The 25,080-nt window shown below is 40.4% G+C and overlaps 1 protein-coding gene across 1 annotated transcript in view; it reads right to left on the bottom strand.

Annotated features, from left to right (window-relative positions):
- SNTB2 (syntrophin beta 2) overlaps positions 1 to 24,583 on the bottom strand; it is a 99,115-nt gene extending 74,532 nt beyond the window's left edge. Inside the window, exon 1 of the mRNA XM_039221365.1 lies at positions 23,757 to 24,583. Within this exon, the coding sequence (XP_039077296.1) occupies positions 23,757 to 24,411 (655 nt within the window). The 5' untranslated portion in view covers positions 24,412 to 24,583. The remainder of the gene's footprint in view (positions 1 to 23,756) is intronic.
- Positions 24,584 to 25,080: the final 497 nt, after the last annotated feature.

The raw sequence follows: 25,080 nt of genomic DNA, 5'->3' as shown, positions 1-25,080 counted from the left end.
TAAATAAATAAATAAATAAATGAGTAAGTAAGTAAGTAAATAAATAAAAGGCTCACAGAAGGTATTTTCCTGTAGGGAAAATGGAGATTACCTACATTTTGCCCAAATAGTATATTTACCAGAGACATGAGTCTCACACATGAGTCACACACATATACATGCAATGGAATATCATTCAGCCATAAAAAAGAATGAAATCTTGCCATTTGCAATGACATGGATGGAGCTAGAGAGTTTAATACTACGTGAAATAAGTCAGTCAGAAAGCCAAATACCATAGGATTTCACTCATAAGTGGAATTTAAGAAACAAATAAGCAAAGGGAAAAACAGAGAGAGAGAGAAATCAAGATGTAGATTCTTTTTTTTTTTTAATGTTTACTTATTTTTGAGAGAGAGAGAGAAAGAGACAGAGAGAGTGCTCACAAACAGGGGCGGGGCAGAGAGAGATGGAGACACACAGAATCTGAAGCAGGCTCCAGGCTCTGAGCTGTTAGCACAGAGACAGCCTGACGTGGGGCTCAAACCCACAAACTGAGAGACCAAGACCTGAGCCAAAGTCGGACACTTAACAAACTGAACACCCAGGATCCCTTGTAGATTCTTAATTATATAGAATAAACTGTAGTTACCAGAGGGGAGGTGGTGAGAGCTAGGGGTGGGAGAAGATGGGTTAAATAGCTGTTGGGGATTAAGGGGTGTATTTGTTGTGATGAGCACTGAGTGACATATGAAATTGTTGAATTACTATGTTATAGACCTGAAACTAATATTATGCCATATGTTAACTAACTGGAATTAAAATAAAAACTTAAAAAAAGAAAAAAGGAAAAGCCATTATGTCACACACACCAAACAAGATGACAGAACACACACCCAAAGATAAAACAGGGAGACAGAGAAGGAAAGAAGGAAGAGAAAACTGGAGGCCTTTCTTCCTGCCTTATGAGGGATCACAAGAAGCATCTGTGAAATTTGAATTCCGGTAACAACCTCTTCCCTGGGATAGAATTGAGGCCAATTACAGAGAAATTACTTAATGTTTCTTCCCTTGAGAGTAAACTGGGTTTTGCATATGTTGATTCCCCTTAGCTACGGGGTGCCGCTCTGTACACAGGCAATTTAAAATATAACTTTAGGGGAACAAACCAAGATTATCAGTATATAAAAACTATGAACATATGAGAACGATGCAGCAGTAACATTACCAAATAATTTCCATTACTACTTCCATAACTGAATTCAACAACAGTTAAACCAACAATTTGAATTAAGCAGAAAGGTAATTTGATGCCAAGAAAGATGTGGTAAACTGGAGAGTGGAAAAATACTTGCTTAAGCCACAGACTATTCAACTGAGATGGATTATTGAAAGGGCCCATGCTGTAGATTCCCTTATGCTGGTATATCATCTGAAAATATCTAGCTTCAGTTTAAAACAGGATATTCTTAAAAGTTTTAAGTTTCCCAAAGCTTAAATCAGTAGTCAGTTCATTCAGTTTGTGGGCAATGCACTAACTTAAGATCCTTTCTTTCCACAAACCAAAATTAATCAATCATCTGTCCCTGTAAAGAATTTGTGCTTCTGAAAGAATTTTAAATCTATGCTAGGAAAGGCCTGAGGAAGCAGGTCTAAATGGAATTGTGGCAAAGTCTCACTTCTTAGAAACTGCTGTCTCAACATGTTTTTCTTTTGAGAAGCAACAGAATTCCATATATGAAATAAGACTTGATGTGGGATGCCCCAGTGGCTCAGTCAGTTAAGTGACTGACTCCTGATTTGGGCTCAGGTCATGATCATGTCACAGTTCGTGAGTTCAAGCCCCGCATTGGACCCCACGCCGACACTACAGAGTCTGCTTGGGATTCTCTCTCTCCTTCCTTCTGTGCCTCCCCTGCTTTCTCTCTCTCTCTCTTTCAAAGTAAATAAATAAAGGGGCGTTGGGTGGTTCAGTTGGTGAAGCGTCCAACTTTGGCTCAGGTCATGATCTCACGGTTTGTGGATTCAAGCCCAGCATTGGGCTCTGTGCTGACAGCTAGGAGCCTGGGGCCTGCTTCAGATTCTGTGTCTCCCTCTCTCTTTGCCCTTCACCTGCTCACACTCTGTGTCTCTCTCTCTCAAAAATAAACAGTAAAAAAATACTATTCAAAATACATAAATAAAAACTTTAAAACAATAAAAAGATAGTCCTCACCAGTTTCTAGCTTATAAGGCAATATTAAGGAGAGGTGCTCAATAAATAACAGATTCCTACTGTAATAAAAAGGGAAGAGAAGGACTTAAGGAAGTTGCTTTAAATGGAAAAAGAAACAACAAAAATCCAAAGATGAACATTATTTTTAAAAATAGTGCATAAAATTTATGACCCGCATTTATATATGAATAATAACCATCATATTATATTTTGTTATAAGTTCGCTCTATCTATCTATCTATCTATCTATCTATCTTTAATTCAGAGAGAGAGAGAGAGAAAGTGCAAACAGGGAAAGTGCAAGACAGAGAAAATCTTAAGTAGGCTCCACGCTCAGTGCAAAGCCCAATGTGGGGCTTGAACCCATGACCCTGGGATTATGATCTGAGCTGAAATCAAGAGTTGGATGCTCAACTGACTGACCCACCAGGAGCCCCATCAGCTCATTAAAGGCAGGACTTTTTGTTTATTCAAAATAATGCCTACTAACTGGGAAGGTGTGAGGAGTTACTCCCGCTTTCTTCCTTAGACTTAAGTGAAAACTGGAAAGGACAAAAACAATGAAAAAGCCTCCTAGCTAAAGAGAACAAAGGAGACAGGACCAGAGGCTGTAGCCCCTTGATCATATAATGAGGCTACAAAAAAGTTTGCCTAGCTCATGTTTAAATTTGATACGCCTGTAAGGGATCACAGAAAGGCTGGGAACAAAAAGATGTAGCTAAACATCACAGATACTCAGGTAATAGCTGAAATTATAGGAGCAGATGACCTAAACATAGGTTGTATACCAAGGAGATGAATCAGGATCCTATTGCTTCACTGACCTGCTCCTAAACTAGCTAGCACCAGGTTCTCCCAAGAGGCAGAATGAGATCCTGAAACAATTTTCTACCCAGCTATGAAGTATAGAAAGGAAGTGAGATTAACATTTTTTGAACACCTATTATGTGCTATGTACTTTATATAAAAAACTTTACATAACCTTCACAATCATTTGACTGAGAAAGAAACAGGCTTAAAGTATTTTCCTGACATCATGCAGAACACCAGGTCGGTTTGGCTCCAAAGCCAACACTGTTCCTATAATACAATCATCAGCAGAGATTCACTTGGGTATATCCTGCTCAACAGTACTTTCTTTTGTCCTGGAGGAGAGGCAACCCTGGCCTATTCTCATCAGCTCATTGGGTCATAATAAGCCATGGATCCTCTAGCTCCTACCTTGATTACAGCTCTCAGGCTGTGCCTCGGCTGGTTCACGACAGTGTTCAGCCTACGCCTACTGCCGAGGAGATGCTGCATGGACGAGGTCATGGAAAAGGCATACATGAACTGCTGGGAAGTTAAAAAACATGTAAGAAGCAGATTCTCCCAGGGTCAAGACTTCACTTCTATCATTCTCGCTAGTGGGAAGGATAAGGAACAGTCCACAATAGTGGATATTTCACAAATAATTTAAATCTTCACTGTTTGTTGTTGCTTTGTAGCAGCAGCTTTGCCTCTCTAATTCTACTTTGCTCAAGCAAATGTTAAAATTCACCTTCTTTTTCAGAGTAAATGCGGTGGATTGTGGCAATTCAAGTCTCCACCTGGCAACAGAGAGGACAAAAGAAACCTGATTGAGATGAGATATTCTAGGAAAAAAAGGTAGCAAAACTGATCAATCTTACAAGAATAAGTAAGAGCTGACTGCTCACAGAAAACACTGTAACCAAACGTAAAAGAAAACAAAACCAACTTATATAAAAATAAATCCCAGGTGCAGTACAAACTTAAGTGTAAAAAATAAAACTTAAGACCCAAGAAGAAAAAAGAGAGAAAGAAAAAGTTTTAATCAAACCTAAGATGATTATCCTTCAAATAAGAAATCCAAAATAACGATTTCAAACTTTTTTTTCTGAAAATCTGTGAATAGCTTCTCAGGGGAGTCTCCTGGGAGGTGGAGAGGGAGATGTGTTGGTGTTGACAATAAACACAAAAACACAATCTAATAGGGTTAAACGTTCCTTTCAGACGCACTTTGTTCCCAAACTGGTTAATACCCAACGATTTACTAACAGTCCCCGCCCCCAACTTAAAAATACATTCCTTCCATAAACAATTTTAGATTTCTTCAAATGGATATAATGAATACCTTACTAAGCAGTATTAAAGGGTTTTATGTCCATGCCTCTTTAATCCTTTCTATTTTGCCACATCCTCCCCTCCCCATTCAGCATATCAACTTGGCAAAAATAAGGTAGCCTGATGTTTTAAGTACAGACCTGCCTTTCACACAGCCTTACAAGTTCAAGACTGCAACTTTTGGTTCACTGTATTCTCTCCCATTTATTAGCATTAATGAGTAGTCCTCCTGGTTCTGTGGCATTAATACCATTACAATGTTACAGCTGTACAAGGTGCTTAAATAAAAGGTAAAGGAGGCATCAAGATCTTTTAAATAATCATGTATTCACATGTAATACTTCATTCTTCCAGGTGGATGCTGTTTTCCTATGGCTTTCCTGAATATTCTGCTTCAATACCAGCCCCTGAAATCGTGATAGGGAGTAATTACAATAAAATGGAGAGAGAAGACTCAATTTGTCTGATACTTAGAGCAAACACACAGAAATGAATAGGTCAGCAGTGTAGAGCAAAACGCTTGGTAAAAGTTACACAACAGTCTTGTGCCATTACCCCACAAAGAGAAATAATAAGGCTCTTTAGGGTAGAAGAACCTTATCAGTCAGTTGAGGACAAAGGAATAGCAAAGAAAAACAGTCAATACAAAAAAATGATTGCAAGATGGATCATATATCTAAACTTGAAATACCACCATAAAACTTCTAGAAGAAAATATAGAATATCTTTGTGACCTCTAAGTAAGCAAAGATTTCTTAGACAGGACACACAACACCAACCATGAAGAAAATATTTCAGCTCAGCTAAATATCCTTAATGGAAATGAGTAGACAAGCTACAGATTAGAAAGAATATTCACAACACACTCATCTGACAATAAACTTGTATCCAGAATACAGAATTCTATAAGAATAAAAAGATAAACAACCCAGTAAAAATATACATAAAAGACTTCGTTCCATCTGCACTGTCAGTGCAGAGCCTCACACGGGGCTTAATTTCACAAACCATGAGATCATAACCTGAGCCAAAATCAAGAGTTGGAAGCTTAACTGACTAAGCCACCCAGACTCCCCTAGAGCATATGACTCTTGATCTTGGGGTCATAAGATTGAGCCCCACATTGGGCTTGAGTTTACTAAAAAAAAAAAAAAAAAAAACAAAAAAAAAAACCAACTGATACAGATAAAAACCATGAATCTCAAAAGTATGATGAAAAGTGAAAGAAGACTTATGCAAGACAGTGCCTACTGTATGGCTCCATTCCCACATAAATTTCAAGAACAAAACTGGTGAAAGAAATCAGAAAGTAGTTATCTGCATTGAGGATGGGGAGAGAAACTGACTGGAAAGGGCAATGAGGGAACCTTCTGAGAGTGACAGAAATGTTCAACAGCTGGGGCGCCTGGGTGGCTTAGTCGGTTAAGCGTCCAACTTTCGCTTAGGTCATGATCTCGCAGTTCGTGGGTTCGAGCCCCGCGTCGGGCTCTGTGCTGACTGCCGGCTCAGAGCCTGGAGCCTGTTTCAATCTGTGACTCCCTCTCTCCCTGACCCTCCCCTGCTCACGCTGTCTCTCTCTGTCTCTCCTAGAAATAAATAAAACATTAAAAAAAAAAAAAAAGAAATGTTCAACAGCTCATGTAGTAGTTACAAAGTTATATAAAATTGCCACAACTCATTGACCTGAATGCCTAACAACATATTATTGTATTAATTATATTACAATTTTCAAAAATGTTAAGGAGTCAAAAATAATCCAAGTGATAGTTAAGTAGTCCAGCACCAAGAAAAAAATCTGACAGCTTTTCTATGTCATTTGAATTTTCAAAACTGTGAAATATTTAAAATATGCTAAAAAATGTAGCGTACAATAAACATTCACATAACTCAACTTCATCAGTCTTTTTTTTTTAACATTTATTTTTGAGAGACAGAGTGTGAGTGGGGGAGGGGCAGAGAGGGAGAAGGAGACACAGAATCCAAAGCAGGCTCCAGGCTTTGAGCTGTTAGCACAGAACCCAAAGTGGGGCCCGAACCCACAAACTGCGAGATCATGACCTAAGCTGAAGTGGGAAGCTCAACCAACTGAGTCACCTAAGCACCATCCCCACCCATCAACTTCATCAATCTTAAACATTCTATCATATTTGTTCAGGTTTATTTCCTAACCAAAAAACCCCCACAAACTTCTCTTTCACTCCATTCATTTTCTCGTGCCCTAGTAGTAACCATATTCTGAATTTGGTGTATAACAAATTCATTATTTTTCTTGTATTTCAATTCCATTGACCTAAAAAATAAACTGCACTGAAAGAGCATTTTTAGGTCACCTGTATTTTATTTTATTTTATTATTATTTTTTTTAATGTTTTATTTATTTCTAGGAGAGAGAGAGAGACAGCGTGAGCAGGGGAGGGTCAGAGAGAGAGGGAGTCACAGACTGAAACAGGCTCCAGGCTCTGAGCTGGCAGTCAGCACAGAGCCCGACGCAGGGCTCGAACCGACGAACCGCGAAGACCATGACCCAAGCGAAAGTCGGACGCTTAACCGACTAAGCCACCCAGGCGCCCCATGGTCACCTGTATTTTAAATAACCTTTTTATACTTGAGATTTGATCCTCTGTATGTTTCATCCTTCTTTCATTTAGCAAACATACATAATGTAGTGATACAATTGCTGTTTTGCTAGGTTCCAAGGACACAGTTTACAGGAAAATGCCTGGCGTAAAAATAATTTCATGCCAGTGTGCTAGTAGTAATAGAGAATAATAAAACTTTTTGCAAAAGATGTTGATTCCTTACCTTGTCAAAATATTCCAAACATCTAAATCATTATAGTAAATTTGCTTGACAACAATGGCCAAGACAAATATAATATTTATTGCAAATAATTTCTCCCTTTCACTTGATTTTTCACACTAAACAGGGCAAAGAGAAAGGAATTATTTGGCATCTACGTCCTGGAGTTTGGTCTTTCTTTGCCAATACTCATTAAGAGAGTCTTGCCCTCATTCACTAAAGAACAATGAAGAAATCTCAAGTTACACAATAATCAGTGGCAAAATTAACTGCAATCTAGATCACTCAATATCCCTTCTTCCTAAGTGATTTTTTTCTGCTTGAAGACAGCTTTATAAATGCTTTATAAATGCTGCCTGTGTTGGTCTAAGGAGATTAGTTACAATAAAAGATAGAAGAGCAAAGGCTGATTTATCTGCATATCTACAACGTAAAATCTCTTATCTGGCACTTGTGTTTATTTCTATCACAATAAAGTTCACAGTAAGGTATTACAAATCCATCTGAATGGATGAGATTAAATTGGGGCACCTGGGTGGCTCAGTTGAGCGGCCAACTTCGGCTCAGGTCATGATCCCACAGTTCAGGGGTTCGAGCCCCACATAGGGCTCTGTGCTGACAGCTCAGAGGCTGGAGCCTGCTTCAGATTCTGTGTCTCCCCCTCTCTCTGCCCCTCCCCTGCTCACACTCTGTCTCTCTCTCTAAAATAAACATTTTAAAAAAAAAGATAGAGAGATTAAATTGTATTTAGGGTATTTTTAGTGTTAAAAATAATTTGATTATATTTCAGCTCTCTGACAATCCATGTATTTGTATACAATCAGTTTATTTTAACTACAACAGTGATAAAATATGAGAACTAGGAGATATCCTATTTTTAATAGATAAGAAATATAACGCTTGTAATGTTGAAATTATTTTTCCCAAGGTTACAAGAAAGCTAATGGCTGTCAGAAATGCTTTGTTTTCTTTTTCTCCAAAGTATCTTGTCCTCTTGTGCTTAGGTTTAGAATCAAGTATTTTTGGTACCAGAAGACCCAGGTAGTTTCTGTAACTACCACATCCCAAGGACCAGAGATGTCTTAAGGATCCAAAAGACTTCTTTTGAGACCCAAGCACAAAAGAAATAGAAGGGAATTAAAAACAAAACAAAACAAAAAGATAAGAGTGGGAGGAAACTGGTTGGTTGGAGAATAACAGATCTTACAACCACAATCTCCTTAGAGAGGAGCAGAGTGAAAACATTTTTCTTGTCAAAATATACATATGAAAATACATATACAAATATATATGAATATATTTATATATCTGCCAGACTTGGCTGCTAAAAAACAGCTTGGCAGCATTTAAAGTTATTTTGTCTTTATTTTCCAGTATCAATGCCATTGACTAATTTTGTGAGTAATGTTATTATTCTGTATCTGGAAATGAAATTAACAAGTACAAAAATCAATTCTATGACACTGTAGGTAAGCAAAGCAGACCAATATTAAAACATCTGTGGTGAGCAGTGACTTTCAGAAATTCACTTTAGTCTTTTTTTATTTTTTGGCAGAATTTATATTTGCCCAGAGCCAGCTTAAGTTTTTCAATTACTTTTACTTTACGTTCACTGAAAAACAAATAGTCTTATTTTACAATGTAATTAATAATCTTTGAAGAGGGGCGCCTGGGCGGCTCAGTTGGTTGGGTGTCTGACTTCGGCTCAGGTCATGATCTCGAGGTTCGTGGGTTCGAGCCCCACACTGCGTTCTGTGCTGGCGTCTCAGAGTCTGGAGCCTGTTTCAGATTCTGTGTCTCCCTCTCTCTCTGCCCCTCTCCCATTCATGCTCTGTCTCTCTCTGTCTCAAAAATAAATAAACTATAAAAAAAAAATTTTAATTAGATTTAAAAAAAAATAATAATCTTTGAAGAGACTAATGCCAAACATTTATCCTTAGCATCTAAAATATTACTAGTGGTTTTTTAAAATGTACATAACCCCTATTGCAATGAAAACAGCTAACAATTTAAATACTTCTACTGGCCAACAATTACAACAGAATGAGGTAAATCCAAGACACTTAGTGTTCAGTGAAACAGACTGTGTTTCATTCGGGCAAACATTTATTTGTAAAAGTAGATATGGTTTGGAGTCATTTTTCAAAAGTAAAATAACATAGTAATATACTAAAAATGGAACAGCTACCTAAAAAAGTTTGGTTGTGGGGTGCTGGATGGCTCAGTTGGTTGAGCATCTGATTTTGGCTCAGGTCATGATCTCATGGTTTGTGAAGTGGAGCCCCATATCTCTCTCAAAAATAAATAAATAAACTGGGGCGCCTGGGTGGCTTAGTCGGTTAAGCGTCCGACTTTCGCTTAGGTCATGATCTCGCGGTTCGTGGGTTCGAGCCCCGCGTCGGGCTCTGTGCTGACTGCCAGCTCAGAGCCTGGAGCCTGTTTCAGTCTGTGACTCCCTCTCTCTCTGACCCTCCCCTGCTCATGCTGTCTCTCTCTCTCCTAGAAATAAATAAAACATAAAAAAAAAATTAAAAAAATAAATAAATAAAAATAAATAAATAAATAAACTTAAAAAAATTAAAAGAGCTTAGCAGAGTGAACTCTCAGTAATATCATTATTATTTCCATTGTTTTAATTTTTTATTTACAATTTAGTTATAAAATATCTTGGGGCACTTGGCTGGCTCAGTACAGCATGTGACTCTTGATCTCAAGGGTCATAAATTTGAGCCCTATGCTGGGCATACAGATTACTTTAAAAAAATTGTTTTTTAACTCTACAGCTTCAACATCTGCCTTGTAATGGTGAAGGCAGTTTTGCCTAGAAGCCACCCCATTGCACATTTCAGTTTGGTGAGGATGCCAGTCTTGATATAACAGGGTTGGACACATGACCAGGCCTAGATCACAGTCTCCATCACCTTAGAAATAGTGCTAGTTTGAAGAGGTAGAGAAAGCAGAGTGAATCAGAGTACTTCCCAGAGACTGAAATGCAGTTGCCAGAAGAAAAATGTTTCTTTTTTAACAGGGGTTATTAAGTTAGGGCGGTATATTCCTAGACTGCCAATGCCATTTTAGCTGACTAGGCAGAATTAGACTCTTTACAGCAGATGTTGCAGCCAAGATAATTTGACCCTTTGGATCCCTCTGGACCCAAACCTAGATCAGCCCCCAGTCTTAAGAACTATGTGAGGCAATACGTTCCACTTCTGCTCAGTTTGGTGTGGGTTTCTGCAATCAAAATACTTCTTACTAAAAACTGTACACATCTATTTCGATAGACAAACATTTTTCTCTATCCCAACCTATCTTTAACTTCAAGGCCTGCCCCTGAGCTCTATGTATACATATTTTTTTGTTGTCTCACTTATAAAATAGTCATAATGCATACTTGTGAAGCTGCTTGAAATTCATACCAAAGTAATGTTCAAAAGTAATGTTCAAAAACTCAAATAAATGCTGGGAATAATTTATTATTCACATTGGAGTGTCAACAGTTTTTGAAAAGTTCCAACTAGCTGACCTGTACCCAAGTTTATTCTTCTTGTGTTCCTTTTATATCTGTCTATAAAGTTTCTAAATCTCTTAACTAATAGAGCAATTTCTCATTTATGCTTTAAGACTATCTTCTGATGTTTTTAGAACATCGTATGGCTGACTGTTGTTTATGTCTGCTTAGCATCCATTCTCCCTTATTCTGGTAACACCATCTTTCAGAGAAACCCCCACTTTCAGCCCACATAGAGCCAGGGGAATTGCCCTATTCCCTGGCTCCAAGGGAAGTAACTGATCTGGGCCTAGCCAACCAGAACATCCCATACTCCTTGCCACATGATTAAAACATAGATGAGTGAGGTCCAGTACTTCTGGCAGAATGATGGGAAACAGATATTACAAAGACATTAATTTTCTTCAAATTAATTTATGAATTTAACACAATTTTAATCAAAATCCCAAAGGATTTTTTTAATGATAAAATCATTCCAAAATTTATCTGGAAAATTAAGTATACTCTCATACTTATACCATCCTGCAATTGTTTACAATTATTTTTCAATTTTTTCTTGACTTGTATAGCCCACTTGAATGATCAGATACTAAATGTTAAAGGTATAGTACACAGTTTAGTATGTTACAAAACACTCAAGTTGAATAAAATAGAAAATCCAGCATCAGATTGCAGAATACAACAAATTAATTATATTAAAAAGGGACATTTCAAATCAATGAGGAAAGGACAGGTCATGCCTATGGTGGCGGATACACAGAACGTGTACCGTACCTTACCCGTCCGGCACACTCACTGTAGACATCACTAATTAAGCAGAGCATGCTTTCCTGCTGCACCCAGATATGGCTTTGGAATCTTTCCCTACATGGGAAAAGGCTGCACTCCAGGCAGCCCCATCAAACTATTAGACAACTCATGCAAGGGCACTATTTGACAAATAATGCTAAGGCAGTTAACTGTTTGGAAAAATAAAGTTAAACCTCTACTGCAGACCATATGCCAAAATAAATTCTACAGAGATTAAAGAGTTAAATGTAAAAAATGAGATCATAAAAAGACTAGAAGAAAGCTTTTGCAAAAGATATTCTCAGAGAGAAGCAGAAGCTCTAAGGTGAGATGTTAGAGGGAGTGAGGGAGCAGTGGTCTTCAGCACTGCCTTGGTTCCTGACATCACTGACGCAGGGCTGCTAAGTTTCTTCTGGAGTCCTGAGACTTGTCTGTATCCTTTACAATACCACCACCATTTTACTTGAACTAGCTTAAACAGCCTTTTGCGCTTTAAAACCAAAAGCACATTAAATAAGGCACACACACTTTCTTTAAACACTTTTTCTTTGTTGATCAATTCATTTTACGAATAATAAAGAAGTTTATTATTTTTTTTAAATAAGAGAGAGGGCACCTGGGTGGCTCAGTCAGTTCAGCATTCAACTTCAGCTCAGGTCGTGATCTCCTGGTCTGTGAGTTTGAGTCCCGTGTTGAGCTCTGTGCTGACAGCTTAGAGCCTGAACCTGCTTCAGATTCTGCATCTCCCTCTCACTCTGCCCCTCTCCCGCTCATGCTCTCTCTGTTCCTCAAAAATAAACAGTTAAAAAAAAAAATTAAATGAGAGAGAGCAAGCATGCATGAGCAGGGTGAGGGGCAGAGAAAGAGGGAGAGAGAGAATCCCAAGCACGGTCCACACTGTCAGTACCGAGTCCCATGCAGGGACTTGATCCTCACTAACTATGAAATCATGACCTGAGCCTAAATCAAGAGTCAGATACGTAACTGACTGAGCCACCCAGGTGCCCCAGTTCATGATTTTTCTGAATCTCTTTCAAAATCAAAGCTTCCCATTTTCCAAGTGTGAAGTATAACATTTTATATACATGACAGATTATTCTTAACTACAGTTATATGTCAAAGCACTCTAGCAACATCTTGGGATCCAGATCACAGAAACAAACTAACTTGGAGTTTTGTAACTCTCTTACGCTTTCCAAAAAGCAAATATACTGACACCATAATCACTGGCACTTTGTTCCTATATAAAATCATTGCATGAGATCTGTTTTTAAACTGAAATCAAACACAAATTGTATGAAGAAATCAGCGTAGTTTCCTCAGAATGGCACTCACATACAAAAACTAAATCAACTGTATTTCTCTAGACACAAAACACTAAGTGCACCAGAACATATGATCATTTCTCCGAAGCTAACAGCTCCTTTCTCTAATCTAGGGGGTAAAAAATGCTTTAAAGGAAGAATATGCTCTCATGCTGTGTGACCAGATGTAAAGTACTGTTTATAAAACTAAAATTTTTCTTTCCAGTGTCCAGAGCCAGCATTTATATCACCTAAGTGCTTTATAACAAAGCTGAATGGTAGAAGCTTAACACCCTCCCAAAGTATTCGATTTTTCCCACTGTCAACAACCATTCTCCAATTATCCCTGGATAGAAATCTCAGGGCTAATTGATTACATCCAATCTGCACCCACAGACCATCATTTCTTCCTTTAAAACAGTGGCTCTCAATTTTCTACCCAATGTCTCTGATGGATCAAATGCCTGTGCTAGCAACAGAGGTGCAATGCCAGAGATTCTATACATGTAGTCAGAAAGAGGCTTTCTGGGTAGAAAAAGGTCCCCAGCGGATTCTGCTCACCCCTGGCAAAAATCATTTGCTTTAATATGTTCCTTAAATGTGTCTTCGTCTCTATTTCCTGCTACTACCACTACCCCATTCAGTGATTATCTTTTCTGCTTTGGCCTGCTTTTTACTACAACAGCTGTAGTTTTCCTACCTTTGGTCTTTCCTCTTTGCATTGGATCCAGATCATCCACTGCTGCCAACCCAAAATTCTGTTCCCATCATGTCACTTCCTGGCTCAAATATGGATTGCATCAGTTCCCCACCCGTTCTAACTCTTCAGCCTCTTCTCTTGTCTGTTGGCCTTTTTCCCTTGCTCTACAAATACGTCCCAATTCTTTCCTATGTAAAACAAAATAAAGAACAACCAGCTATAAAACTAAAATGTTCTTTGGACGCTTCATTCAATTCTAGTTACCGTCTTTGCTTCTTTGATTTTTCTGAGAACTTTTAAAAAGCACAGTCTTTCGCTCCTGTCACTCTGCTGAAATTGCTCTTATGAGAACTCTAATGATCTGGTTCTCTAATTACCAAATCCAATGGACTTCTTTTTTATTCTTTACTTTCTTGGCTTCTATAGCATCTGAAGATGCTGATCACATCCTCCTTTTCAGAATTCTTGCCTCACTGACTTTCACTGCACTGTTTTCTCCTGGCTCCCTCTCTACCTCCCAGACCATGTCTTTCCAGATTCTTCTTCTTTCTACTCCTTGCTTCAAATGTAGGGGTTCTGTAGGGTTCCATCCCGGTTCTACCTCCCTTTATAATCTGCACTCTCTCTTGATGATTATATCTATACTCATGGCATCAATTACCACTTTACCCTAATATCTCATAAATTTTCATTCAGTTCTCACATTTGTCTTGAATATAGACCACACTCCAGGCCAGCTACTGGACTTTTGCACCAGGATATCACACAGGTAACTCAAATTCAACATGTCCGGAACCAAACTTATCTTCACCCAAAACAGAATTCCTCCCCTGTTAAGTCTATTACCTGGTTTCCTAAGCCAGAAATCTAGGAGTTTTCTCCACTTTTTCTTTCCCTCAATCCCCAAACTGATCATTTAGACCTGCTATTTCTACCTCAATATTTTTCAGTCTCAGTATCCTTAAGGTGTCACAACAGCCCCCTAACTGCTTTCCCTTACCTTATGTCTTGAGCTCCTACACTCCATCTGCCACTCTGAACTTTCCAAGACATTACTCCCTCATTTATTTTTATTATTTTTTATTTTTAAATGTTTATTTATTCTGAGAGAGAGAGAACATGAGTGGGAGAGGGAGAAGGAGAGGGAGAGAGGGAGGGAGAGAGAGAGAGAGAGAGCGTGAGAGAGGGAGAGAGAAAGAGAATGAATGAATCCCAAGCAGGCTCTGCACTGTCAGCTCAGAGCCTGATGTGGGGCTCAAACACATGAACAATGAGATCATGACCTGACCTGAAATCAAAAGTCGGATGTTTAAATGACTGAGCCACCAACGGGCCCCATCACTCCCTTATTTAAAGCCCTTTAAATTAACCTGGGTGGTTTCCCACACCTAAAACTTTTGACAGCACACACCATTAGGAAAAATGTGAATCTACTACACTCGATCTGTGAATACTTTTTAATGTATGTATATTATTAAACATCCACAAAATATAGAAATCAAGAAAGAATGAGATGATGATGAAATAAAAACATGAATATATTTCTGATGATGTCATACTATCATTGTTACTATAATGACATTGTTACTATACTCAAACTATAATTTACTCTTAGGATCAAGTTCATCAACAATGATAATGTATTAGTCCACATTTCAAATAAGTCTTCTTGGCAACTTCATTTTTTAGGCTGACTTCTTGACCATATGGTTACCTTGCAATGTGACAAAGAACTCCTGGTAAGAGAAATGTTAGCTTTGCCTTTTTATTATTGTTTGTACTGTTATAATTACCTTCAATCCATGGTTTCTTTGTGCAAATCTTTAAGACACTTGTTTATTTTGTGAAGACTAATTTAGTTAAAAGCACATGAGACATGTCCACTCAATCAGGTTCAAGTAAACTGCAATAAGTTGCAGTATGATAATAGCAGACAAATGAGTAAGGTCACCAGTATCAGTCCCTTTGCTTTGTGAAGCTGTCACTCTTTCTTTGAGATACTACCTTGTGTACCAAATGTGTAACGGCCCTATCTTGTAAGCCTAAGAGAACCAGTGTCACCAATACATTAAATATTAATAAACCTCAGGGTCTTTTTTCAGGTTGAAAAGTAAATATAAGCCCCACTGAGAGACCACTGCTTGCACTGCATACAAGGCCCTTGATGATCTCTGGCCTCCGCCCATCTTTCCAGATACACATTTCCTGTACTTACCATGCCTTACTTCTCTCAACACACCAGCTACTTATCACTTTCCAGCCTTTGACACACTGCCTCCTTTGTCCTTCTTTCTCTTCTAGGGCACCAAATTCTCACCTCTTTTAAAGCACTCATCAAAACCTATTATAACTGTTTCCATCCTAGCCTAAAGGGCTGAGATTACCCCCAATTTTTAATTCCAGGGGTCTAAACAAAACACCTTGTTTGCAGTAGGAACTTAATAAATGTTGACTGACAGAATGAAAAGGTTAGGCTTTCAAGGCTTTGTATAATCTGGCTCCAATTTATCTATCCAGCTTTATTTTCTTCCAAATCCAATCCTATTCTCCTCACTTCATATCATATGCCATGCTCATTTTGGCTTTTGCTCAGGTTATCCCCTCAATTTGGAAACCCTTCCATCTACAGAGAAGTAACCAGTCCCTCAAGCCTCAGATCAAATTCTCCTTTTCCCATAAAGTCACACTCTTTCACCCCACAACTGATCATTCCCTTCAGGAACTCTTGAAGAGGGAGTACTACCCATTTGATCAATTACTCTCTATGTGGCAGTTTTCTCTTTTCAATTTCACTCTAAGCTCTTAGACACCAGGGACTACCTTCAACTTACTTTGCACGCTGACCTCACACAACACACTGCAACATGATAATGCTCAGGAGATCTAAGAGACCTGAATGACTGGCTGTAGGTAGCACGGTACAAGGCAGAAAGCAATGACCTGGGTTTTAGTCCAAGTTCCACCACTAATTAGCTAGTTGACTTCAAACGTGTCATTTAATCTCTCTGGTCATTAACTCCTCAACTGGAAGATGAGACTTTACAACTGTTAAAATTCCAGGTAAGATTTTTCCTTTTTCCCAAAGAACATTAAATTTTTCCTCTAAAAATCAAGAGAAATTCTGAGACCTTTAGTAACCCACTTAACTTCGATGAACTTTGGCATAATCATTTTGTAAAACAAAAATAAACAGCCCATCACCTCCAAAGGACTGTGTAAAGATCAAATGAGAAAATATAGATAAAAAGGCATAGATAATTTTAAAATGTTAATAAAAATATAAGGCTTTGCTATAGTATTTAGTGGGAAATGCAAGCAACTGGTATTTGTTGTTCAGTTAGTTAAGACAGTGTGTAAATCTAGCTAGGAACAATGATTGGATCCTTGAACAGTCAGTCAGCTCAGAACGGCTGAACACTTCCTTAGCCACAGGCTGTACTTCATTCCTTCTGTACAAAGACACACATTTGATCACAAAGTAAAGTAACCTTTATCCCGGAAGAATTACACAGCAGGTAATATATTAAAGTTACTAAGTTATCAGTTAAGGTCTAAATTAAAGCCTGGTTTTGGTTTCTAAAAATGTTCTTAGAATTTTCATAACTACTCTATATTAGAATCAATAAACTTCTCATATTTTGATAATAAATTGGAGTACATATTTTAGCATGAGACTATGAGAAGTAATCTGGTTACAAAGACATAGTTTCTCATATAAACATGTCTAATCATTCAAGTGAAACATGATGAGGCTAGTTAAACAAAAAGAAAGGAACACAGAAATACAAACTTCCTGACAATTGAGATGTTCTTGTAGAGATAAATTAATGACTATACATGCAAAATCTCAAAGAAAATGTCAGATGTTAAAAAAGAAAGGAAGGAAGGAAGGAAGGAAGGAAGGAAGGAAGGAAGGAAGGAAGGAAGGAAGGAAGGAAGGAAAGAGAGAGAGAGAGAGAGAGAAAGAAAGAAAGAAAGAAAGAAAGAAAGAAAGAAAGAAAGAAAGAAAGAAAGAAAGAAAGGGAAGGAGTGAAAGAAAGAAGAAAATTNAGAAAGAAAGAAAGAAAGAAAGAAAGAAAGAAAGAAAGAAAGAAAGAAAGAAAGAAAGAAAGAAAAAAAGAAAGAAAATGTCAGATGTTTTCCTTAGGAGACTCCCAACTGTCCAACATACATTGAAGAAAGTCACAGTGCAGGAATCCAAACTAGCTTCTTTAACTTAACAGCCTAGTGATGTCAGCAATATGTTACATGTCCCCTAACATACACAAAGAACCCTATTATATATAACACTCAAAATCTCAAGCCATTCTGGATACAAAAATTATTTTCAATTTTCCAGTTAAGTTTCATGCCAGTCCACTTCCTCTATACACTTAACCATTTTCTCTTCAGTAGATTTGATAACAAAACCTAGAATTACATTTAGGCAATAAATGACTTTCCAACAATATTCCAATGACTATTGCTTCAAAAGTACTGATCATTTCTCAAATTATCAAACTTTTTTTAATGTTTTATTTCTTTTCTGAGAGAGAAAGAGAGAGAGAGAGAGAGACAGTGTGAGCAGGGCAAGGTCAGGGAGAGAAGGAGATACAGAATCTGAAGCAGGCTCCAGGCTCTGAGCTAGCTGTCAGCAGAGCTCGACACAGGGCTTGAACCCACGAACCCACGAACCATGAGATCATGACCTGAGCCGAAGTCGGACGCTTAACTGACTGAGCCACCTAGGTGCCCCTATCAAACTTTCTTTTTTTAACGTTTATTTATTTTGAGAGTGAGAGAGGGTGTGTGTGCCAGCAGGTAAGGGGCAGAGAGAGGGAGAGAGAGAATCCCAAGCAGGCTCCGAGCTTAGCACAGAGTCTAAGGCGGGGCTCAAACTCATGAACCCTGAGATCATGGCCTGAACTGAAATCAAAAGTCAGAATCTTAACTGACTGAGCTACCCAGGTGCCCCTAAAATATCAAACCTTCAGTTGAATACTTTATACGGTCTTCCTTAACCTCTTCTGGTACACTTTTAATTGTACAGTCTATTTTTTGGTCACTTGGTTAATTTCATAGTTCTAAAAAATATAAATTCCAGAAGCTTTCTGCTTAGATCCTATTTTTAGCACTCAGGATACAGTAAATTCAACATCCGACATCTGATAGGTGAGTAGTCACCTCTTTACGGTTACAATCTGAATAACTCTGCATAGCATATCTTAGTATCAATGCTAACAACAGTCACTAGCCAAAACTGCAGGTACACAGTGAGCCGTACGTTTTAAGGTTCCGAGTGGTAAAAATCACTTTTTGGCCTTTTGGCTAAAATCAAGGGTAAGGTTCCACAATCAATCAATCAATCAATAATACACTGAATGAAAAATTTTTAAAAAGTAAAAGAAAACAAAAAAATTAAGGTGGGGTGCCTGCATGGCTCAGTTGGTTAAGCATCTGACTTTATTTAGCTCAGGTCATGATCTCCTGGTCCATGATTTCGAGCCCTACGTTGGGCTCTGTGCTGACAGCTCAGAGCCTGGGGCCTGCTTCGGATTCTATGTCTCCCTTTCTCTGTCCCTCCCCTGCTCACGCTGTCTCTCTCACTCTCAAAAATGAATAAATGTTAAAAAAAATTTTTTTAAAGGAAAAGAAAAAAATCAAGGGTAAGCTTCTTCTGAATGGTAAATGTAAAGAAGAAAAATCAGAGGAATGGGAAACTAAATGCAAAAGGTTTTAAGTTTATTTATTTTAAGAGAAAGAGAGAGCATGAATAGGGGAGGGGCAGAGAGAGAAGAGAGACAGAATCCCAATCAGGCTCTGCGCTGCCAATGCAGAGCCCAATGCAGGGCACAAACTCAAGAGCCATGAGATCATAACCGGAGCCAAAATCAAGAGCTGGACACTTAATCGACTGAGCCACCCAGGTGGCCCTAAGTGCAAATTTAGAAATAAAAATGTTGGCCTATCCAAGAGATGGTAGGAAAATAGGAAAACAAGATTAGAAAAAGGTATTTGCATCCAAGAAATGCAAACTCATTTCTTAACCTGTTCACCTAAAGTAATTCTTGTTCTTACCATATTTTTCGTTTCAAGTAAAATTGAGCCTTGGATTTTAACAACTTGTTATCCTGGCTATTCTGAGTGCTTGTGTTAATTCACAGCATACCTTCATTACCTAGTCCTACCTTTCTCATTCAGAGTTTTGTTTTTGTTATTGGAGATCACTGCTGTATTCCCAGTCCCCAAAAGCGTCTAGCACAGAAACTGTCAAATGAATAACAACCCTTTGAGGGAGGTATTATTACCATCCTGGTTTTTCAGATGAGGAAATCAAGGCTTAGCAAGGTTGAGTAACTTGCCTAGGGGTTACAAACGACTACCCAGAAACAGACCCGTGCCTGTCTGACCACAAAGTCCTCATTTGTACTTACCCTCACCGGGTAGAGTAACTTCCTAATGTTTCTTGTTTGTGTGTATTTTCTGGTGGCAGCTTTATCTTAGGGGAAGCTTTAACTTCTCCATCAACCTATTCGCAGGCATCTTCAACCTCTGATCCCCCACTAAGGTCTTCTGTACGTCTCTCCTGCCTGTGTGCTGTGTCCTCTCCAGAGTTCTATTATAACATCACTTGTAGCCCTTTGCTGTATTTCTCCTCTCTCTCTTATCTCAACTCCAAACTTCCTGAGGGCAGGAATCAGGGAACTTCAAGCACCTCTGGCACATGATAGAGTTGAGTAATGTTTGATGTATGAATGAATAATCCTGACAAATCCATGAAATAATAAGGAAGCTCAGTTCCCTAACCACAGGCAACCAGAGACTACTGCTTTCCTTTACTAGGGGGTGGCAAGGTCATGCCTAAAATTCCCTGCCCACACCACAAAGGAGTATCACTGTGCTACACTTAAAACAGCTTTTCAAGTTTTGAGATATCTAATGGAAAAACAATACGGTCCCAGAACTTTAAGAGCTAAGCATAAAATCTATCTCTTAGATGTAGCCTACCTGGATGGAAGTACAGCTCTCGATTTTAAATAACGTTTGACTGTTTCAATCAAATGACTGTTTTCAGTGATTTTGCATATTCTAAGTAATTTTATTTTTATATCTCTTTGGCTTGAAAGTGCAATTTCATACTTCTCCACACATATAAAGACAAAAACTGCTTGTCTTTTACAAAAACTGTGTGTTAGGTAAAAAGGCACTCAATAAATATGTTATTATGCTGCTCTTTGTAAATCCTTCTTCTAAAAACACATGTGGCCTATTTTAGACTAATAAATACTGGGAAACATTTACTAGACAATTTTCATTTAATTGGTATGAATACCAGGCTCAAAATATATCTAAACAAAAACTGTGTTTTTTAAAAATACATAGTATGGTGAGCCTGGGTGGCTCAGTTGGCTAAGCGGCCAACTTCGGCTCACGTCATGATCTCACAGCTTGTGGGTTCGAGCCCCGTGTCAGGCTCTGTGCTGACAGTTTGGAGCCTGGAGCCTGTTTCAGATTCTGTCTCTGTACCTTCCCCGCTCACACTCTCTCTCTCAAAAAAGATAAACAAACACACACACACACACACAAAAAAGAAAAATTTTAAAAATACATGGTATAAGGGGCACCTGGGTGGCTCAGTCAGCTAAGCTTCCGACTTCAGCTCAGGTCATGATCTCACCACTGGTGAGTTTGAGCCCTGCAATCGGGCCCTCTGCCATTAACGCAAAGCTCACTTTGGTTCCTGCCTCCCTCTCTCTCTGCCATTCCCCAGCTTGTGCTTTCTCTCTGTTCCAAAAAAATAAATAAATAAAAATATGTGGTGTAAAGACATGAAATATCTGTCCTTTGCCACTGAGAACTACATAAATAGTACTTTAATATTCTGGCTCTGGGGTGCCTGGGCGTCTCAGTCAGTTGAGCACCAAATATGGCTCAGGTCATGATCTCATGGTTCGTGGGTGAGAGCCTCACATCAGGCTCTCTGCTGACAGCTCAGATCCTGAAGCCTGGTTCGGATCCTGTGTCTTCCTCTCCTTCTGCCCCTCCCACCCCCAAAATAAAATATATAGTAAAAAAAAATTCTGGCTCTAAGAATTTATAACCGGGGCACCTGGGTGGCTTAGTCGGTTGAGCGTCCGACTTTCGCTTAGGTCATGATCTCGCGGTTCGTGGGTTCGAGCCCCGCGTCGGGCTCTGTGCTGACTGCCAGCTCAGAGCCTGGAGCCTGTTTCAGTCTGTGACTCCCTCTCTCTCTGACCCTCCCCTGCTCACCTGTCTCTCTCTCTCTCCTAGAAATAAATTTAAAAAAAAAATTAAAAAAAAAAGAATTTATAACCAAATGCATAGCTAGACCAATTTCAAAGTACACATTTAAAATTACAGATTTTAAAATAAATTTTTTGGAGTGCCTGGATGGCTCAGTCAGTTAAGTGTCCGACTTCGGCTCAGGTCATGATCTTGTGGTTCTTGGGTTCAAGCCCTGCTTTGGGCTCTGTGCTGACAGCTAGCTCAGAGCCTGGAGCCTGTCTTCGGATTCTGTGTCTCCCTCTCTCTCTGACCCTCCCCTGCTCACACTGTCTCTATCTCTCTCAAAAATAAATAAAACATCTTGAAAAAATAAAATTTTTTAAGTTAATTTTACTTATTTTGAGAAACAGAGCACAGGAGGGGCAGAGAGAGAATCCAAAGCAGGCTCCACATTGCCAGCATGGAGCCCAATATGGGGCTAAAACTCACCAACCATGAGATCATGACCTGAGTTGAAATCAAGACTTGACTGCTTAATTGACTGAGCCACCCAGGCACCCCGGTTACATTTTTTTTTTTAAACACCCACTGCCCAAGCCACAGTCTACAATTTTACTCCATTTATTAAACACTAATTTCTGAGAAGTGTCTGGCCCCACCTATAAGTGAGATATAAATAATACTTATAAATAGAATATTATAAAGATGGGACACTGGAATTTCACACTTGGAGAAAATGCAAACTAACATTTCCCCAAATATTTACAAGCAGACTGAGAAAAAAAGTGAAAGTCACTTTGCCAAGCCGGACTTCTGACCTCTCAGTTTCATGACTGGTCTCCCATTCCCCACCAATTCCCTTCTGCCAGGAATATCCTCCTGACTCATCTCTGCCTGCCTATGTCCATTACTTCCTTGGAGACCTGGCTAGAGATTCAGCTCCTTGAAAAAGGCCTCCTTGACTGACTAATCCTGATTTCCACTACTTCTTAACTTTGCATTCCCTTGGCATTTATATATAGTTTGCATTACATAATCAGTAACTTGTAAGTTGTTTTGCATTTTTCTGTCATTTCCCCAACTAGAGACCAAATACAGAAACATCATCTTTTATATCCTCTTCTATATAGCCAGTAATAAATGTTTCTTGAATGACTGAACCACCAGTGAAAGAAAGCCGACTGCTCACAAATTTCCGAAGAAAGTAACTGGCTTTTCAGATCGCATTTACAATACTCTATCACCTCCAATATGCATGGGTCCTTCAAAGAAATGAGATTTAATGCTGCCTTCTGTAAATTCACCGCAAAAGATCCAGGTTATAGATCACTATATACTTAAAGTAAATAACAGTAGAAGCTATTCAAACATATCTTGGGATTTAACATTTCAGGCTTCATTTAAAGCCTTGAAGCAGCATGCCTGTGAACGGTAGGAAGCTGGCACCAGTCTCGTGCAAAAGGGGCAAAACTCTAGTTGGCAGTAAATGTTCAAACACGTGAGCCTCCGCTGTTAAACAAGGCTCATTAGCCACACAAACTTGCTGCTTCAGCTTTCCATCTTCAATGAAGTGCTATGATCTCTTTGGGTTATTGCTGAGAGCCAACAATGGGTTAAATTCCCATAAATTAACCAGTAGCTTTGTCGGTTTGCCCAAGCATACCACTGGCATCGGTGTGGGTGATTTTTTTATTTTAGTATTATTTTTTAAACAGACCCCGGGAGGACAGATGTGAGTGAAGAAGAAAGCGCCAACCGGGCACTTCTCGGGAGGCAACCCGAAACCTCCAGGACTCGAGCCCTTCAGTCTCCCCCTAGTTCTTAGTGTCAGCTTATCGTGCAGAGGCGGGGCTTCAAGCGCTGCTGCTTTTTACTAAATCTCAACCCAGTCTTCCTTGGGGACTGAAAGCCAACTTCTCGTGCAAGGACCATCAGTTTTTCCACACTCAGAGCCCCAGTAAGCGGAGTCCCGACAGAGCCGGGCCACCAGCGCGAGGAAGCGGAGGGGGAGGGAACGGACCCGCTCCGTAAAGAGGCAGGATAGGAGAAACAAAGTGAGCGCCCGCCAGCCCAGCGCCGCCCGCCGCCCCGCCGCCCGTCGGCCCCGCTCACCCTCCAGCAGCACCTCCTTGCCCGCGCGCTTCAGCGCCTGCACGGCCTGGTCGTGGGTGGCCTGGCGCAGGTCGGTGCCGTTCACCGACAGGATGGCGTCGCCCAGCCGCAACGCCCGGCTCTGGTCGGCCGCCAGCCCCGGGAAGATCTTGGAGATGAGGATGGGCATCCGGTTCTCGCGGCCGCCCTTGATGCTGATGCCCAGGCCGCCCGCCTCCTGCTTCACTACCCGCACCCGGCGCACGGGCGGCGACGCGCCCGCCTCGCTCGCCGGGCCCCGAGGCGGCGCGGGCGGGCTCGGGGGACCCAGGCCGCGGCTGGGGCTCCCGGGCAGCGAGTCGCCGGCGCCGCCGCCGTTCGGGAGGCCGTTGAAGGCGGCCGCCGCCGGCCCTAGAGAGGGCTCGGGCTCTGCCGCCGCAGCGTCGCCCGTGAGGCTTAGAGTCTCTCCGCTGAGCTCCGCCACCACCCGGACCCAGCGCTCCCTCAGAAGCAGCTCCACAAGCCCCGCTTTGGTGGCCCGCGTCCACACCGCCATGGCCTGCCCCGCTCCCGCCGCCGCAGTCGCCGCAGCTACCCTCATTCCAGTCAGGCAGCCTCGGCGCTTCCCCCTTCCCGCCCGAGGGGGCGGGCCCGGCCCCCTCCCTCCGGAGGTCATTCATTATTCATGAGAGGCCACGCCCATCGTCCGGAGGGGCGGGGATAGGCGGGCGGAGCCGCTTCCGGAAGGATAAATTGTAGCGCTTAGGCCAGTCTCTTGCAGCTCGCTGGAGGCGGACAGCCCTAGCGCCTTGGGGTTCCATCTCAAGTTCTTCTCCTTCGGTTCGTCTCCGATGGCCACCCCCGAAACTCCTGACCTCCACCGCGTAGTTCAAGGGAGCAGCCCTTGCACGGAAAGCAAAAATAGCTTCAAGAGCACTTTGCAAGTCTGCAAGACTGGGTTGCACGTTCACTCTTGCATTGATTGGTTCATTATGTATTTACTGAGTGCTCAGCCCTGTTCTCCTTTTGATGCCTGGAGATGAGCTGAATAAAATGTACCCACAATTGAGAGCTGGCGGTCTAGTGGGGGAGGAGAGCGGAGAACCAACCATCCTGGTGTGATACTGTGTGGTTAAGTGACATGTAGAATACACTCTGAGAGCAGAGTGAAAGAAACATTCCTTTGGGTCTGGGGTCAGCTTCACAGAGATATAGAAGGTGAGTAGGTGGAGCAGAAAGAATTGCATAAGCAAAGGTCTGGAGACAAGAAAACAGGTATTTATTACTCTGCTTTGTAATCACCTGTTTGTTTGCCTGGAGTATGAGAGGGGACCATTTCTTTTTC

Source organism: Hyaena hyaena, unplaced genomic scaffold, assembly GCF_003009895.1.
Source record: "Hyaena hyaena isolate Hyena2069 unplaced genomic scaffold, ASM300989v1 scaffold_18, whole genome shotgun sequence".
NCBI classification, from domain to species: Eukaryota; Metazoa; Chordata; class Mammalia; order Carnivora; family Hyaenidae; genus Hyaena; species Hyaena hyaena.
Note: the sequence above shows the minus strand (reverse complement) of the source record. Positions and strands in the feature narration are given on the sequence as shown.